Source organism: Pseudopodoces humilis, chromosome 1 (genome assembly GCF_049639895.1).
Source record: "Pseudopodoces humilis isolate 2021_Gansu_Grassland_sample_001 chromosome 1, ASM4963989v1, whole genome shotgun sequence".
In the NCBI taxonomy this organism is placed as follows: domain Eukaryota; kingdom Metazoa; phylum Chordata; class Aves; order Passeriformes; family Paridae; genus Pseudopodoces; species Pseudopodoces humilis.
This window is the reverse complement of record NC_142200.1, coordinates 95,340,517-95,360,195: the sequence shown is the minus strand read 5'-3', so window position 1 is coordinate 95,360,195 and position 19,679 is coordinate 95,340,517. Positions and strand designations below refer to the sequence as shown.

General features: G+C 39.4%; 1 protein-coding gene across 2 annotated transcripts in view; it reads right to left on the bottom strand.

Annotated features, from left to right (window-relative positions):
- The window catches only part of SLC9A3 (solute carrier family 9 member A3), a 52,326-nt gene extending 35,616 nt beyond the window's left edge, over positions 1–16,710 (bottom strand). For both annotated transcript variants that reach the window (XM_088054606.1, XM_005525226.2), the window contains exon 1: positions 16,510–16,710. In XM_088054606.1, the coding sequence (XP_087910732.1) occupies positions 16,510–16,699 (190 nt within the window). In that variant the 5' untranslated portion in view covers positions 16,700–16,710. The remainder of the gene's footprint in view (positions 1–16,509) is intronic.
- Positions 16,711–19,679: the final 2,969 nt, after the last annotated feature.

Here is a 19,679-nt window from a genome sequence, read left to right as displayed (position 1 = left end):
GCAGACTCATCAGAACTGAAGCTGATCATTATTATCTATATTTGCCTTTCTAATCTTTATCAGCAAAGTGTGCTCAGTTCTTTCTTTCCTGCTCGCTGGACTGACAGCATATTTTATAGTCCTTTGGATTCTGTTCTGTGGACCTTGCTACGACAAAACAAGTGTTGAGTATCAATGTTGCCATTTTGAATTTTTTATATAAAACAGGCAAAAATCTCTTAACTGATTTTAAGAATTTGTTCTATCAATAATCCTTAGACAAACATGAAATTATTTTATTAATCAGTACCTTATGTTTTTTCCCAATCTAGGAAAAAAAATGAGATTTATTGAAAAAAACTTGGAGTTATTTTATATCTGAAGAAACTCAGAAATGTAATATACATATATTGTTCAAGAGGTAGTAAAAGCCACTTTTGGTATTGGATCTTGATACTGCCTTAAAATACACTAGATGAGCATGCCTATTAATATTATTTATACTTAATCTTGGACATATTTTTCTAATCAAGGCATAAAAGTCCTTCATATGGAAGGACTGGTTTGAGTTTGGTTTAATCCAGCTCAAGAAAGCTTTCTTTATTTGTCACACAAGTAATGGTCACCATTTACAAAGCATACAGCATTGTAATGAGCTCATTAAGGAGGAGATTTGAGGTAGCTGTTCTCTGTAGGTGAACAATTAACAAAATATGTTAGCAATTAAAAATGTAACCAACATACAGGTCAAGGTTCCTGGCTGATAGGTCATAACATAATAAGATAGCCTCAAGTCAAATTCAAAGAAGTGTGTGAGTAAGCAACTATTACCTCTATAAGCACTTAGAACATAATGAAGTTTAAACAGTCAGGCACAGTTTATCATAATTATGCCAAATAGTTCTTTTTTGAAGGAGCAGTCCCACTGCAGTGCAAGTGTGGTAGCATTGGCCCTTATGGAACTGAACGGCACTGAAAGAAAAATGGGAACAGTCAAAAATAATATTTCAAAATGAGAGCAAAGTACACATTAGAAACACCTTGAAGTATAGTAGAGGATATAAAACAGGACAGTAAAAGAATCATAAAACTGCTTCACTTGCTATGTAAAGGTATTAAAATTAAGTTGCAATATATTGCAACTGCTCCAGCTTTAAAATTGTCTTCAAAGATTCACTGAAAGTTATCAATGGATAGTGAAAGCATTTTTTTATTTTTAAAATACCAAACTATTTTCCAGTAACATGGGTTAAATAAAGAAATGCCAAGAACTGAGTTTCACACTATGAATTTTAGAAATTTTTTTTTCCTTTTAACCTCCATTTTAATATGATAAATTAATTGAAACAAAGACATCCTCATGGGAATGTTTTGGCATCTGCTCAAACAGATAAAAAAACTGCATGGAAATGGGTTACTAGTAATATATAGAAGCAGTTGTTCTGTTGTATGATAAATTGTGTAAGGAATTACCAAAGCCTTAAAAAAAAACCAGAACTAGTTCTCCCTGGTGGAGGTCTACTGTACATGAAGAAAAAGATGAGGAAGAAATAATTTAATGAATACAAATAGTAACCTGAAACTTTGAAAACATCCTTATATGGTAGTTCCCCCTGTACTGCTTTCAGCAAGTAAGGATTGTTGCTGCTAGGAAAGGCATGAGGGACATAATTAAACCCTAAGGGCTAGGGCAAATAGCTATGAAGGGTGCTCCAAGTCATGGGGTAGGAAAGCACTTTTTTTCAGGCACTGTCAGACTGACTTGATTCCTGCCCCTTACATTCCACCCCGGTAAGACTTCAATTAATGCAAGTGGAATACCATGGAATTATAGTGGAAGAATTCCTGATTACAGCAGTAAATTAAATAAGCATTTAGGGTGTTCAAATTCATTAGCAACGCCCACAGACAAATAAATAAGCCCAAACAAACACAGATATGTCAAGTAGCTCTTGCTCTAAAACTGAAAATAAATTCAATTTGAGAGAATTAACAAAGAATGTCAGGCTAGTTTCCATTGAAAGTAAATGCACCCCCTGAAAAGCTTCCAAGTTTTGCCAGTCATATGTTGGAGGAGACAGTCCCCAGCTTGATAAGAGAAGAGTTTCATGGTGGACTACAGCTCTTATGCATAATTTCAGAAACTTAAATATATTGTTTATATGTGCTAGAAATTTGGTCATCTCAGATTTTTGAGGTGAGATTTTTAACCAAAAAGTTAGAAATACTTTTAAGAGAAACACTCCGTATTGACATAAAGTGTCCAGAATGATAACAGATGAAGTCTCTTCCCAAGCCCAACACAATTCAGCAGTATGTGCTCATCTTGGAAATCCACTTGTATCCCAGGCTGCATCCAAATCAGTGTGAGCAACAGGGCAAGGGAGAACATTCTGCCCCTTCACTGCTGTGGTGAGACTCCACCTGGAGTTTTGCATCCAGCTCTGAGGTCCCCAGCAAAGCAAAGGCATGGACCTGTTGGAACAGGTCCAGCAGAGGCAACTAAGTTGATCATAGGGCTGGAGAACCTCTGCTATGAAGACAGAATGTGAGAGTTGGAATTGTTCAGCCTGGAGAAGAGAAGGCTCCAGGGAGACCTTATAGCACCATCCAGTACCTAAAGGGGGACTGCGAGAAGGCTGGAGAGGAACTTTTCCCATGGACACATGGTAAAAAGACAAGGGGAAAATGAGGCTGAGGCTGAAGCTGAAGGAGGGTGGGGACTAGAAGGAAATTCCTTGTTGTAAGGGTGGTGAGGCACTGGAACAAGTTTCCAGAAAGGTTGTGGACTTCTGATCCCTAGAGGTGTTCAAGACCAGGTTGGATGAGGCTGTGGGTAACCTGGCCTAGGGAGGATGTTCTTGCCCATGCAGGAGAATTGGGAGAAGATGATCTTTAAGGTTCCTTCAAAACCATCCTATGATTCCATGATTCTCTAATTTTATAGAGCTGTGGAAGCATCTCAGTGAGTGGTTTATGATCCCAGAGTTTTGTCAGAAAATGGAGAAGCAAGTAAAAACTTTTGTCTTTAAGAATGCTCTAGACATTACTTGTCACTTACCTGTTTCTCCATATACTATTATGGAGAATACATTATGGAATTTACTTCATTACACAATAGCTCTTTTAACATTACTAGTTCTAGTCAGAAAGAATATGGTAAAGAACTGAGCAAGGTGGTATGTGGGAAAGAAAGAGGCAACAATTCTCATGTTACAATAGTTACAGAGTATTCTATCTGTTAAGAAAATAGCATTTTCACCAATCAAGCCTGTAAGTTTCTGGGTTAGGCAACAGAAAACAGAAGATGTGACATGCTTTTTTACTGAATGCACTCATTTCTGCCCATAAGAAAGTAAATTTGCTCAGAAATCCAGATATGTGATTTATTTTTTCTTAGTCTTAAGAGCAAGGTGCATTTTAGTTTATATCACTCTAATTTTTTCCTGCAAATGGCTCTGAGATACTGCTATCATTCAATGTGCTTTAGCATGACTTTTGATTTTTGTCCCTACAGCTTCTCCAGTTAAGTAACACATTAACTCTCATACCTTCATTATCTCATTTGAGAGGTGATGTACACGATGGTAGCAGCAGGAAGAATTGTAGTTTAATTAGTGTCCTTATACTGCAAAATGTAGCTCATGGAAAATAGCTGTGATGTTTTGAAATGCCTTCAGCAGCAAGGTGATAAGACTGCTGTTTTTTCCAGTTTGCATTTGTGTTTTGTAATGCATGCACAGGCAAAATGAGAAAGGATAATGTGTGAAAAGAAGTTCACAAGGAGTTTAACATTATTTTCCACAATGGAGAAACAAAAAGGAAGGGAACAAAACAACTGGTTAAAGCTGTATTTGAAGTCCAACTCACAACTCAAACATTTTGGGTACTTAAGATGACTGTTTATTTCAAGAAAAAAGAAAGGTAGAAACCAGACACAAATCCCTTCCTAAGTAAAAAACACCCCAGAATGCCACATACATAGACTAAGCATGGTTCCATTGTAAGATATAAAGTATATAGTCGTATCAACATAAGATTCTTTTCTTTGTTCAAGAATGTGTATTATATAGTCAGATCCCTTCCAACATGGGAAAAATATTTTGCATATATTCTTAAAAATATCTGTGCAAAAACTTTGGGAGCAATAAGAATTCAGTATTAATCAAATATTACTAAACTACCCACAGTAGTGCCTCTTTTTTACTTTTATTAACACATATAGCTGGTAGTAGAAGGTGAATTAAAGTTCAGTTGAATCCTAAAGTAGTTAGGGTTTGAAGAAACCTTTGAAGATCATCTACTCCAATACCCCTGCAATGAGCAGGGACATCTTCAACTAGACCAGGTCGATGAAAGATCCATCCAACCTGGCTTTGAGTATTTCCAGAGAGTGGACATTTATTGCCTCTGGGCAACCTGCTCCAGTGTTTCACCACTTCCATCACAAAAAAAAATTTCTTCCTTCTCTATAGCCTGAATCTTTTAGTTCACAACCATTAGCCCTATGCCAAAAAGTCCATCCTTGTCTTTGTTATAGGCACCCTTTAAGTACTGAAAGACAACAACGTGGTCTCCCCAGAGCCTTCTCCAACTGAACAACCTGAATGCTCTCAGCTTGTCTTAATAGGAGAGGTGCTCCAACCCACTGATCATCTGGGTGGCCTCCTCTGGACCTGTTCCAACAGAGGGGCAGAGGGAGAATCACCCCACTTTGACCTGCTGGCCATGTTGCTTTTCATGCAGTCCAGGAGGCAACAATAAAATAAAACAAGGAGCAATACCAATGCCAGAGCAGTACAAGAAAAAAGGTGACTGATTCACACATTATTGTTCACCCCTCACAGAAAACCCCTGGAAATACAATACCCTGATCCCCCTCTACCTCACAACCCAACCCAGAGTGGGAATCCTCCCACCATCCCCAGAAAATTCCTTGAGGGGTATAGAAGCACATCCTAGATTCTGTGTTTTAGGCACTACAGCAGAAACCTTACCATTGGCAGTAGTACTTCTTAGCCTCCCTGTAATCAGAAAGTATTTATCACATGAGGGCATATCGACAAGATTCTACTGACTTTCAACACACTGGGGTCCTCCAAAATGCAACAGACAACATGTGCTACACCAGGCAGCAAAAGGAAAATGTAAGCATTCTCCTTTACATTTGCATAGGTCTTTCCTGACACAAGCACTTCAGTAGCCACACACAAGCTGAATTTCCACTTGCAGTGGCAGGTTTATCTTGGAATGCTTTTAATCTTTACTCATAAATCACAACAAACAGAAGGAAACTTCATACTTCCTCCTGCTGTTTTTACATCCTCATACTTTCAAACACCAAACAGCACTATTCAAGTGAACATGCCTTAGAAATTATGGTTTTTGGTAAGGTCAGCTGTGCTGTATTCCTTAAGAAAGGCTGAAGAATTAAGATGCTTTATTAAGTGCACAAAAGTAATAATTTTGGTTTAAAAAAAATTTGCTTTTCCCTTAATTACTGTTTTCTTCAGTACAAGTATTCAAGACATGAAAAGAAGATGTTCTTCTGTTTACTGAAACGCTAGGGAACATAAGGTTCAAATAAGATTAATGTATTATGTACTAAGGAATTACTTCTCTCCCTAAGCCCATGGTAAATGTGACAGTCCTTTTTTTTTAAGTTCATGTAAATTGTAATAACCTCACCCTCAGATCAGAGAATGCCTGAAAATTGAATTAACTTGAACAGGGGGCAGGGAAGGTGAATTACAAAATTTTATTTTTCACTGACTTCAGTGCTTTATTTATCATAGTGAAAAAAAATTTTTTTTGAAGTTTCTGAACTTGCTATGTACTTTATTTCTAACTAAAATTTTGGAGGAGTGTTGACTTTTTTCCTAAATTTTGTCAAGGAGAAAATAACAAAACCAGCCTTCCTTTTCCAGACACTTCTACTGCATAAGCAATGTAAGTTTTCACTGGTACATGTTTCAGTCTCTGTTATAGATGCTACACAACCACTTAGATATCTGGCCAGAGTGAACTACTATCTTTTATTCTTGCCTTCAATCATAAGACTTTGCTCCATGCAGCAATTGGCAAGCCCAACTTCAAATAGCCCAGAAGATTTACAGAATCTCTGGGAACAGGTAGAAGGGTGGCTCCCTCATTTGAAGGAATACTTAGCATGACCCTGAGCTGAAAATATTGATGTTGCCTATTTCTCTTGTCTAAGAAATGCTGCCTGTATGGCAGATACACTGTTCTTCACAGGATAACATGGAGAGCTACTGGATGAGTCCTCCTAAGGACAGATTGCCCAAGAGCCAATACAATCTTCTTGAAGCTCTATAGAGCAAAGTGCCACAAATCTTACATTGCTAACTCCTGATATTGTGATTAACAGACATCTTGATAGAATCTGTCAGGCAGTAGTTTATGGCAAAATCTTTTTAGTGATTAGAAGATATTTTAACAGGAAACCTTTAATGGCAGTCAAATGCTTATCTTTACAATAACAAAGCAACAGAAATTGAGAAAATAATTAATACATTTATGTGCTTGTTAGGCTTTGAATGTAAATATGGAGATTCTTTCTGCTCTTTTCTTGTTCTTTCACAATCTAATTCCAGTGTTTTTATGCTTCTGTAACAGCACCCTCATCTGTGACTTCCATCCTGCCCTTCTTCTCATACCTTTTATCATTGTTGATACTTTTTTCATTGTTGTTCAGGGCACTGCTCAGTTCAAAAGTGCTCATTTTTTTAGATGTAGACTATCTTTCTCAGCTCATTACACCAGAAAGACTGTGCATGCAACTTCAGTTAGTTTTTTGCCTATAAAGTTATTTGCGATCACTTTTCTGCATGGCTTCTATGGTAGCAAGTGAAACAAGGGAGAAACATGAGAACAAATACAGCATTTAATCAGTAATTCTACTTAGAAAAAAAAAAAATACACCGTTCTCCACTAATGATCATTCACAACAGCTGATCTGAGCAAGTAACTGAGTTCAAAATAACTTTAGCTACAATTCAATAATGTTTCTTGACAAAATACTAGTTCAATAATTGAAATAACCTCCTATCCAGAGTCAGTTTTCAGTCTTTTGTGAAATTAAGTTAGCCAAATGAGTATCATATTGGGAAGGAATAGAAAATCATCATGGCAGTAACTTCAGGGTTCTTTTTTTAGCAGGGCAAAGGCAGTCTTCTTGAGAAAAGCCCATTAAAAATGGACAAACTGCGACAAGGTTGCAAATTGCCAGTGTTGTAAGTGGAAGAGGCAGAAGTAATAGCTGCTTGGTACGGAGGAGAACCACAGAGGTGTGCTTTTCTGGTGTAGAGCTTGTGCACAGGAGAGGGATTTGTAAGAAATAGGGTCCACTACAAACACCATCTCCAAGTTTACACATGTTCCTGCTGACTCATTTGCTTCTGCTTGAGCTTGGTACTACCAGTTAACAGGTCTTACTGCATGTTCCTATCAAGTGATACTATTCATTAGAATATCAGTTCATCCTGGAGGAAACTTTGGCTAAAATAAGAGATGAAATTCCCACTGTATCAGGTAAGAGAAGGCAGAAGGGTAAGTGACATACGAGTGAAAGCCATTCATGACAGAAAATTGAAGTCACTCTGATAAGAGAGTACCTAGCTCAGAGAAAAACTTTATGCAGGTACCTGGTCATTACTTTATTTAATTCATCATGGCACAACCATTTTGCCCACTATATGGCCACCTTGTATTGTTCTCTCCTCTGTAGTGTGCAATTTTGTACCAGCTAACCAAAGTGTACCAATTGCATACAGAAATGTTGCTTTCTTTGACCAGGTAGAATGTAGATAAAGGTCCATTCATGTATGACCACTGCTAATCCAGGGCTCTGCAGATATAATTGATAAAAGCAACTAACTCTGTAAAAAGACACATGAAGGACAAGAAATTTCTCAGGAGGAGTCACGACATGAAAGTGCTTGACTAACCTGATAACAATGAAGTGATGCACTTGGAAGATGAGGGGAGAGCAGTGTCTGACGAGTTTCTAATGAGCCATCAATAAGGCTTTTGACACTGCCTCCCAGAACAGCCTCAGGCTGCTGCTGTAGGGGACATTGGCAGACAATTGGGTGGATTGAAAGCTGGATGAATGGGCAGACCTTGAGGGCGGTGATCAGTGGTGCAAAGTATAGCTGGGGGCTGGTAACTAGAGGTGAACCCCGGGGGTCAGTGCTGAGCCCAGTCCTGTTTAACATCTTCATTAATCATCTGAATGATGGGGCAGAGAGAACCCTCAACAATTTGGCACAAATTTGGGAGGAGTGACTGATAGGCCAGAGGGTAGAGCTGCTATCTAGAGGGACCTTGACAGGCTGGAGAAATGAGCTGACAGAAACCTTGTAAAGTTTGACAAAGAGAAGTGCAGAGTCCTGCAGCTGATGAGGAATAACCCCCACACCAGCATATGCAGGGGGCACCAAGCTGGAGAGCAGTTTGGCAGAGGCGTGAGGGTGGCCAAACACTGGCACAGGTTGCCCAGAAGGGTTGTGGAGTCTTCATCCTTGAAAACAACCAAAAGTTGCCTGGACATGATCATGGGCAATGAGCTGTAGGTCACCCTGGGTGAGCTGGAGCACAGGACCAGATGTTGCACCTTCCAACCTCAACAAGCCTGTGATACTGTTATTTCATGATTATGTGAACACTACAGGACACCGAGTATCCAACGGTTTTCCCCAGTTCACTGCTCACTACTGCCCTGAATTCATTCCCAGAATGAAATATAGGATGGAATAGCTTAGGGCTAGAAATATTTCAGCAGAAAATTTGGATATTTAATTCAAACCAGATCTTAGAGCACTTTAAACTCTAGACTGCATAGACAGAAGAGCAAGCATTCACAGACTGCTTCAGTCAATCTGGAATGAATATTTTGATCACTTAAACCACAAAGTAGCATTTATTAAGTGAATTTCCTAAGCATATGTCCAAGCTGCCAAAGTCTGAAAATCTACATGTAGATATTCACCTGTTTTGGTATTTCACTGGAGTAGAATTGCAATTATCTCCATACTAGACCTATATTAATTTTATGTATGATCACATAACAACTCTACCTCCAGTACAACTGTTAGAGTATTAATACTAACATTAACATAATATTAACATAAAGCCATCTTATACTAACTGGTATAACCTAGTCCCTGGAATATTATTACATTACCAAGCCAATGTAATAATATTAATTTTAATAAAGGAGCTAGCAAGTCTCTCTATCAGTTTACAATCTGTTTGCACCTGGGACATTTTAAGCGTGAAGTCTCACTGTCTAAAGACATTTACTGGTTTCTTAATATTTAATATTTTCCTCAAAGCTCAACTTATGAAACTGAATGAACGGCTGAATCCACAAAGCTTCTAGTTTAAACATTTCTTCCCCATTTTTAAAAAACTGCAATTGAAGCAGAAAGGATCATAACCAACATATTTTTGAAAATTAGTCTACTATCTACACTGAAATTTTCTTTCCTGGTGTGTGACTACTGCTATTTCAACATTTGGCTTTGACAAAAAGCAAGCCATTTTTTCTTTCATTAGATAAAACAGAACAACTCTCCTCAGTACATTTTAGTGAATCCAGAGTTACTGCTTCTATTTTCAGTTAATGGAAGGAGAAAACTCTCTCAATCCAACTACTTAAAACCCCTCTTATTGTGCAGGCCTTTCATAATACCTTCCTTCCAGTTTTCTTCTTCCATGAATGAACATTAAATATTCGTGCCTTAATTAAAAGTGTTTCCACTTGGTGTCTTGCATTCCATCTTGGTCAGCTCTTCCTAGTCAGCTTGTAGTTTCAGTATTTATGACTTTACAGTGCTTTACATAGCAGCCAATTGGTATCAAGTCACTCCTTCCACAGGGGTAAACACTCTGCAAATTGCTTTACAAATGGAAACAAAATATTGCAACACAACCAATCCACCATGTTCTGTGGTTTACCAAGGCTGTTTCAATGGTCTCCAGTTTTAAATGGTTGCCACTTGTCAACAAACTAAATAACAATTAAAGACTCTAGTTCTTCAGGCCATTAGTTTAACTGCACTGCTGCAGAGAAGAGAAAAATCAAAGACATTTTCCTGAAAGAAAAAATACTCAGATAAAAAATATTCTTCTATAACTCTGGATTCAACATTTCATCTTGGGATAGAGCAAGCCATATGAAAGATACAGAAGAACTAAGTAATCCACCACCCCTTTAATTCAGAGCAGTTAAAACTCTGGTAAATAGTGGGGGAAGAACTCTTTTAGTTGGAGTCCAAGTATTTCTTAAAGCAAACTTGCAGTAAAAGTACTGGTTTTTGACAGGCTTCTGGTTGTACGTGTCAAACAAAGTAATAACTCAGGATTTCCAGTACCAGCTTCCCTGCCTCAACACATCTCTCACACAGCAAAGGTCCACAAAAATAAACCTGAGAGCCTTTCACTTGAAGAACCTCTATGCACCTGGAAGGGTTTGCTGCTTGCTCTTGTTTCTTGTGGGGCTGTGGTCTGCTGCAATACCACATGTTTACAGTCACTTCGAGGGTTTAGATCATTCTTAGTAATAAGTGGCTTGAGCTCTGAAGACAGTAAATCAATGTTTTCAACAATCCTAAGACTACAGTATTAAAAGGATTCCATTGTTCTGCAGAGAACGCCGAGCACTTTGCACACAGGTGCCTGGAAGTAATTGATGGCAGAGATCCTTCCTTAGGTATGCATGCCTGAACTGTATTCAATTCAGGGCCATTCTCAAAATGCCATTGTTTTCTTACGTAATTCACACAAGTTGCCATTGTACATTTGCTATTCGCCAGGGGATGTAATCTGAATCTTGTCAAATTATACTATCCTGATATCTTCTTCCCTGCTCTAAATAATTAAGACTTGAGACTTGCAAGACTTGGAGGGGGAGGGGGAAGAAGACAGCTGTGTGTTACAGGGAGACAGGATGCACAGGAAAAGGATGAGTAAGGCACAAGAGTAACACGGAAATAAAATGCGGGAATAGACAGTCACTTTCAGATTATAAATTTAATAGAAATATGGCTCACACAGTTGTTCCTACCATTGGAAATGCAAAGCTAGTAGTCTGTTTTGGAAATATTATAAAAACTTATAAAACATTGGATACAAAAGGTAATTCTTTAAAAGACAGATTTTACGGTAATTAACATTCCTAGCTTGAAGGTATTCTAAGCAGCACTTTGCAAAAAGGAAATACAGCGTCTTACAGAAATGAAGACACCATAAGTATGTAACAGTTGCCAGCACAATTTTATAGTTTATATGCATATCTGGGGAGGAAATGCATGTGCTTCTGTTATAAGTGTGCTAACCAGTTTCAGCTTCTACTGACTTCAGTATAAAGGTAAAAGAAGCATTTTCCCCTTCTTATCTTTGTCAAGATATGGGGGAAGATAGCCAAGTCCAGACTTCTTAAGTCACAATGTAAAGACTTTTTCCATATTATCACTTGCTAATGAAAGTAGCTTTGAACAAGATCTACAATCATGAGGAGGCTAGTAGCTTAAATTTTGCAGGATCTGGTGATATCGTCACCTTTCAATCTTTGACTCCATTTTCAGTTAAATATGCCCAGTAAAGTCCTGCAAATCATCCTTCAACCTTTCTTCCAACCATGTCATTTACTGAAGAATTGCCAACAGAAGAGCTAGTCTCACATTTTTTATTTTATTAAAACAATACCCTAAATCACTTTCTCTATGTAACTGACACTTTCCAGTAGCTAGAGTGCCAGGAGGAGAAACTTTGGGAGTCAAATGGGCTTTTGTTTTGACAGTTTGCTTTGGAGGGAGGGTTATTGATTTCTTCAAAGAAAATATTGCCGCAGGAGTCTAAATTAGATGGGCGGTTAGACCTGCATTTCACAGTTCCTTCCCTAGCCCATCCCTAACATGCTTAAAATTCTCCACAGCAATTGTTTGTGTTAACAAAATAGTCTAAAGAGCTCCTTTCTCAGGGTAGTTTGAGACAATGTGAAGGAGCTCAGGCGTGCAGAAACCAGAGCGTTTGTGGAGACCCATATCTCTAAGCTTAGAGATGTGTTGTGCTCTGCAGCTCGTGTCCTCCTGGAGTCTCAAGAGCTGATGGACTCAACAAGTCCATCTGACACTTCACCAGCCTTCTCCTAAGTGTTTGTTTGAGTCATTTCTCCCCCCTCCTCCAGAGCATTGTGGCATTCCTGAAGACAGATTTACCAGCTGCCCTGGATTCAGATTTCACTCCCACTTTTTAATTTCATATATAAAAGCCTTTAGAATTTGTGTACAAGTACACAGAAATTTAAAAAAAAATAAATTAAAAAAAGCTTTTGTGACATTCTCAGCATAACCTATACCAACAAAAAGAGTTGGCAAGAGGTTTGACTCAGATAATGAAAAGGCTGTGCACCCTTCCTCATTCCTGTTCATAGTTACTCTCCCACCATTTCTTCCAGTTGCTTATCTGCACACCCTGAGAAAATCCAGGGGGCCAGACAGGCAGAAAGGCTGCTTTGTAGGGCTTTTTTTTTTTTTTTTCCACTTTGAGACACATACCTATTCTTCTGTAAAAATGTTGAAAAAATGTTATAAAAATGTTACAGTACAGAAAAGGATTTTAACTGCAAGAAGGAATTTCACAATTTCCCCAGCATGGCCTCCAATAAAGATATAAATTCAATCTCTCTTTCCTAGAACTTTGAACAAGTATAGCATCATGTACTAGGCATCCCCCAAGTAGAAAGCATACTTTCTTTTTTTTTTTTTTTTCAGTGACATGGCCTGAGAAATACCCTCAAGAAAAAACTGTGCACAATGTTCAGTGCTAAAAAATTTCTTTTCTTAGCCATTTTTAGCTTGTGAGCTCATTACTCCTACTCTCGTTTCCAAAGTTTTCTGATTTTCCACCTGTGCCTACCTCTTTCTGTAGAGACTTTCCTGCCAAAATATTGTGTCTTCTATGCATCTATTTATTCAAAGTTTATTTTCAAGATGTTATCTGTGACAGACATGTGAAGAAGAAGAACACATGGCCAAGTGAACTTAGAAAGAACATGAGAGTCTGGTCAGCATACAAGCGTCTTTCATCTAAAACCAGAAGTATATTGTGTAAGAATGTTGTTTAAAAATGGTACATCCTTTACCTGCAGGGCTACAGCAAGGAAATGTCTGTACTGTCTGTAGCTATAAATACACACGTGTATGCATTTAGAGGTTATTCTTTTTCAGTGGTACTGCTTATTTCATCTGGAGCACTGAGATACCAGGAAGTGGACACGTGAAGTCCACTAGGAGGGCTCTCAGTTGTACCTCGTGTACCTTCTTCATGTAGATAAGAGGATTTTCTGGCTTAGATTTATAAATGAAACTAGTTTATTGGCCCTATCCCACAAGGATACTCCTCTGCAGTGATAGGACAGCCTATCAAAAGAGGAAATAAAGATCATTAGCCAAAGTAGAACATTGTGAACCTTAAGAATGTTCCACTTGAAGTGGAAGAATGAAGAGTGGGAATATTTAAAATGAAGACGGTCAAATCAAATCAAATCAATTAGATTATGTAAAACAGTAGACCAAGATGCATCAGAAGTTTAATGGAAGGCACAAATTTTTTATTTTCTATAATGCATGAAAGCCAATAGTATGAAGGCTGTTTTCCAGTCTCATTTGTAGCAATATTTAGAGTTAACCAATAACTAGACTAAACTAAAACTAAAAGAGCAGTTCCCTTCTCCAAAAGTCCAAAACACTAGGCACATCTACTTGTATTTGGGATACTTATGAGATTTAACATAAAATAGTTTACGTTGCAGGACACCTTGTACACACCATGAACATCAAGCCCCAGATAATCTGCAAAAATACAAAAATGTTTCCCCCAGTCATATAATATCATTAACTGAAACTTGTTTTTCACAAAAAAAAAACCAAACTTCCACACAATTGAAACAAAACAAATCTAAAAAAACCCAAAACAACAAAAACCCAAATGAACACAAAACCACTAACACTATTCTAATTCAAAAGAAAGCAAAGTATTCTCATACACCTTTATCCCCAGGTATCAACTGCAATTCCTAGAACACTTTCTGCTGACCCAGTTGTCTATCATCCATCAGTAAAATAACTCTCCCAATCCCTGTAGCCATGGAGAAGTGAGCTTGCATGTGTAAGAACAGCTCCTCCCCTGCTGAAAAACTCACAGCAAAACCAGCACTTTCACTCCACTACAATTGACCTGCTTCAGGTAGTAAAGAAACCCAAGGACAGATGTTCTATATTTTCTTTCTTGGTTCTTTTCTGTCTACTTTTTGAATATGCAAACCTTCTCTGATCCAGCATAGGACTTTTGCAATTCAAAATCTTCTCATAGATTTCTGTCCTACTTTCCAGAACCCTTGACACACCAAGGCAGACAGAAGGCTGAAAAGCAATTTTTTTCAATTCCCTTTCTCACAGACTTACATGAACACCTTCATGATTTCTTCATTAAGAAGCTGTTGAACAGTGAGTTTTTGTGTGATATTTGTGACTGGTGGGGAGAGCAGACACATTCATGTGCTCTCAGGGGAATACAGCAGTTATCCATTGCATCTTCAGAAACCATGTCCAGAGTAGTATAGAATCAAAAATACATTATATGTGAAGGGAGAAAAAAACAAAGATTGAGAGCTTTGGGGAAGAAAAGTGATGGGGCTGATGATAGGTAGGATCTACTAATAAGTGATGTGCTCTGTGCAGCTGTGAAAGAAGTACAAAGAATTTAAAAACAGAATCAGCATCACTCAGCTCTTGACACTAAGTGCTTTATCAAGAGTTTATATCAAGGACTTCATGGTAAAATGGCTCATATTAATCTCAACTAATCTGAATCCAGGCCATTGCAATTTTAATATAGTACAATCTAACTGTCCTGTTCTTGGGTTCAGTGACTTTGGACAAAAACTGATATGGCTGGGCACCACTAATATTACACCATACAACTGTGCCACATGTACAGAACAGCAAAGCCTAAATAGCACAAGGCCTTACTAACTATACTTACTTAGAACAGTATTTCAAAAAGAAGGTTCAAAACAAGCAGCCTGTTTATTACTTCAGCAGAATTTTATAGGTACTCAGTGTTGACAGTTGTTTCCTGTATATGGTTTTCCCAGCTTTCTAATTGCTATAACTCATCAATAAAAGTCAATTAAAACATAATTGTCTTTTATGTAATCTAGACGATGCAGCAACTGTCTACAGACAAACTATTGGCATAGCGTAGTCAAACAGGTACAGATAAAGGTATTTAGTTATATAGCTGTGGTTAATCAAGTAAAAGCCATGATGGCTATTCCAATAGCCATTTCCTATTCCTGGAAAATGATGTCCAATATCACCCCAACTTATAACATACTACTCCTTCTTAAAGTGCTTTTTTTCTGGGTTTAGAGGCAGCATTTTCCATCCAGGTCTTACCATGCTTGTCTTATGTGTTAGACAGAATACACCTAAATATACCTTTTTGCATCTTTCATTCTCTGTAGCATGAAAAATCCATGGAATGTGATTCTGGTATACTAAATTAGTGTTAACAGTGCAAGTTCATGAAAGTCTTCAGTAGGATTTTCAGCTAACCTTCTGAGATGGGACTGATAATAGAAAATATTTATTTTAAATGAAACTGTCATTTACAGTGTCAGCCAAACTGGATGTTTGCTTTTAGATCCAAAGGCAAAAAGGTCTGAAAGTAATAGCATCAATCAAGTAAAATACATTCCAATTAAACCGTGACTTTTATTGATACAAGATTGCTTTTGGAAAAGTCACAAAGTTCAGAACACAAGAGTTGGAGCATTCATATAAATTCATTTAAACAACACTGAAGTTAGGCTAAATACTGGCTTTTCACTTTTTCCAATTTCTTGAAGAAAATTCTGGGTGCTCTAAAGCTTATCTTTATTTCAGTTACATCAGATGGTCTGATAATACATGTCAGATTTCTCTCTAAACTATGTTCTTTCACTCATTCAGCAATGCACTTCAAAGGAGAGAATGCTAAATTCATATGTGCGATTTGCAGTGCTTATATTTGATGTTACCAGCTGATAGAGCTAACAATCATAATCAGGAGAAAAGCATATCATAAACCCTAATAGATATTGTGTAAGCAATAAGGGCAGATTTCTGTTTCACTTTCGCAAAAAAGTTTTTCATGGGAGCAAGAGGAATGCAAGGTCTCAAGGAATTGCAAGAGTTTACAAGGAGTCAGATGCAGAAGCCACAGTCGTGGGCGGTGAAAATGAACTAGGTAACCCCTCGAGGCTGGTGAAAATCACCCTGCAAAGCGCCGTGTAGGGCAGTATTATGAAATCAGGACAGAGTACAATAAACCCCCTGAAAACGGGTCAGCGGACCTATGATAAGCTTTCTTCATTTACTGAAGACACCCTGTTGGGTGGGAGAAGGGCAAGGGGGAAGGGAAAGGGAGAGGACACATATTAATATGTAACTCCAGACTCACCGATTTTGGCCAAGCTGGCCACAAGTATCCAGAGTGCAATGATATACGGCTCCTTGACGTGATCCCATTTGAAAGAGACGATGGCAAAGCTTTGGTTGCTATATTTAGGGCTTTCCGAACTTCTCTGTCCCAGCGCCGCTGGGAGAGCCATCAGCCCCAGGAGGAGCGCCACTCCAGATACCTGCCTCATCTTCAAGCCACACAACAAAATCCTGCTTCCCCTTCCCGGAGAGATCCCGCCTCTTCGGAGGTCCCTGGGGGCGAGGTCCTTGTCCCTTGGCAGGGACGCGCCCGACGGCTGCGGCCGGCGGGGTCCCCTCCTGTCCCGGACCGAGAGCCGCCTTGCCGGGGCGGCAAAGGCCGGGTCAGGGGCTCCGTGCACAAGCAGATGCTTCGAGCTGGGGTCCCGCTGCTCTCCCGCACCTGCCTTTATCAGGCTGTTGCCGATCGGGCGGAGGCGGAGCTTCCCGCCGCTCCCGCAGAGGCTGCCGTGCGGGGACGGCGATGCCCTGAGTGACAGAGCGCCCGGGGGTCGGCGGCAGCCCCTCTCGGCCCCGCTCTGCCCCGCTCTGCCCCTCTCGGCCCCGCTCAGCCCCGCTCGGCCCCGGGCGCTCCCGCGGACATGTCCTAGGGGAGCCCGGTGTCCGCGCCCGCCCGGGAGCCGGCTGCAAGGGACATCCACAGGTCCCCGTTCTGGCGCTTTGGATGCTTTTGGGTCAGCCTTCCTCCCTCAGCCCCACTCTCCCGGCGGGCTGTCACAGAGGAAAGGCGCTCTTTTCTTCTCCTCAGCCTCCAGCCCGCTTCTGAGCTGGGTCTAGCTCACCGAGGGCACAGCAGCATGTTTCGCAGACCAGCTTTTCCCTCTGTCCACCAGAGAGCACCTCTTCCCAGGGTGCCGGGGGAAAGGACACCAGCAGGCAACATTCGGCTCTCCACTTATGTCTGCCTTGTTAAGATGTGCTATATAAGAAACGCTATCTGGCGCTTTTTATTTTTTAGTGCTTACACCGTGAGACCTTCTAGGAGGTTCTACTCTCCCCTACAGCCTGTTTTCCTGCCGATAACATTTGGCTGCTATCCTGGATGGTCCATGTTATGATGGGTCCATGGTGCTGCGAGCAGACCCAGAATAATCATCACCCTTCAGTAAAAGGGCAGCAAAGTGTCCTGTTCCCGATGCACAGAGCGGAGAGAGCCCTTCCACACACTTCAGCAGCAGCTGCAGCACCTCTCCGCTCTCAGGTGCTCCGAAACAATCTGTGTGCAGTTCACTCCTTCTGTGACTTTCTGTGGAAAAACACCACCTTTTTGTTTTCCTAACGTGACAGCTGGTTTTGTTAGGAGGTAAAAAATGAACAGGATAAAGCTCTCCTTTAAAGTTATTGCAAGACAGAGAAATTATATTGATTATTTCAATCAGTAAGGAGAAAAGCTACATGCTATTTCATCGTCATCCGTCCTGCACAGACACTCTATGAATCAATTAGCTAGTTAATTAAATCTATACATTTCCATGGAATGTTATTGTCATTATTACCCCAAAGTAAGTGCAGGTCCCAAATTGGACCAACTGTCTTCAAACAATGAAACGTCTTGGCGGCTTTATTTCCTTCTTCATTATTTAAGAGAAAGTAAATTATGTGGGAATTTTTTTAAGTAGGAGCAAATCTGAAGACAGACTTGGCAACTCTTTTTAGGAAGCATGACAGACAGCAAACTATCCCCTTCACATTCAGCAAATATTGTAGACAAAGAAGAATTCTTCAGTGTCTAACAGCAAGTTCTATCTACATTATTTTTATCTTTTTCAGAGCGTGACTTGGGCACCCAAATGTTGTTTAGAACTTGCTCCGAAGTTCTGTAACTGTTGCACAAATGGCTGTAGCCAATGTCTGAGGAATATTTTTGTGGATTGCCAGTTGAGAGAGAAAACTGTAGCTGGGAGTAGGTAGCTGCTGCTCACCTGTGTAACCTGTTGCTGAACCCTGTTGAAAGAAGTAGCTCCTAGTCATAAACATGAATTCTGTTTGCTACTATTAGGAGACTCACCAACTGCAGTAGGGACAAGCACTGTTTTTACTTTAACAACTTATTCCAAGTATCCTCATACCACAATTAAACATTCCAGCTGTAGCTAGTAGAAGGGCACCACAACTGCCAGTATCCCATCTTATATTCATGATTTTCCCCAAGTCTAGTGGGAATGGGTTAGAAAAAAATCTTTCTATTAAAAGTGCTGAAGCTAGCCATGTAGTCCAGATGGTTACTATTAAATGTGTCATAGATCAAGAATACCTGCAGCAGAGCTAGAAAAATGAGAAAGCCTTCTCCAGTGGATCTTTTCTAGAGATAAGCAAAGGCTTGGAGGAGCAGCAGTTGAGATCGTGCCTCTGATTGCCCGCAGGCGATGTTCTACCCATGACAACAGTAACCAAAGTTACATGCCAACTCTGAGCTTGCTGGTGGAGGAAACCAGTACTAGGGAAGAAAAGTTGTCAGTGCCATCTTCTAAAAACAAGGCTTACAACACTCTTAAAATGCCAACACCGTATTTCTTTCAACAACAGCAAGTTGATAGTTCAAAGTGTATTTGTGACTGCTTATGGATTTTTTTTTAAGTGGCAGGGTATCAAATGACTGTAGATATCAGGAAATTGTGAAATTCATTAATATTTCAGCAGGACACAGAGAGGACAGAGGAAGGGACCGACAATCGTGAATCTCCTATAGATACATCAATATATGCTAAACCAAGAGTCCACTGAGTACACATGAGCTCATGTAAGAAATATGTACTTGCATAAGAATACATTTGCATATTTGTATTTATTATCAGAGTCCATTTTCTGTATGTTCTTTATGGAAACCCTTACATAGTTGCCTGTAACCTGACTCTGTATTGGTAACGAAAAACATTGGTTGAGTATTATGCTTACAATAAAGATATCATATCACACAACAGCTGATATTTCCTGACTTCCAGAATGATTGCACAAGGAAAATTTCTACTTACTGTAAAAATAATTGTGTTCTGTCCTGAGAGTTGTTTTGTTTTGTTTTTTTTCTTTAGCAATTGACTGAACTCCAGCATTGTAATTTCTGGAAATATCATGTACATAATGGCTTAAAGGAAATAATTATGAGTATCTTAGTATAAGTGCTATACAAGT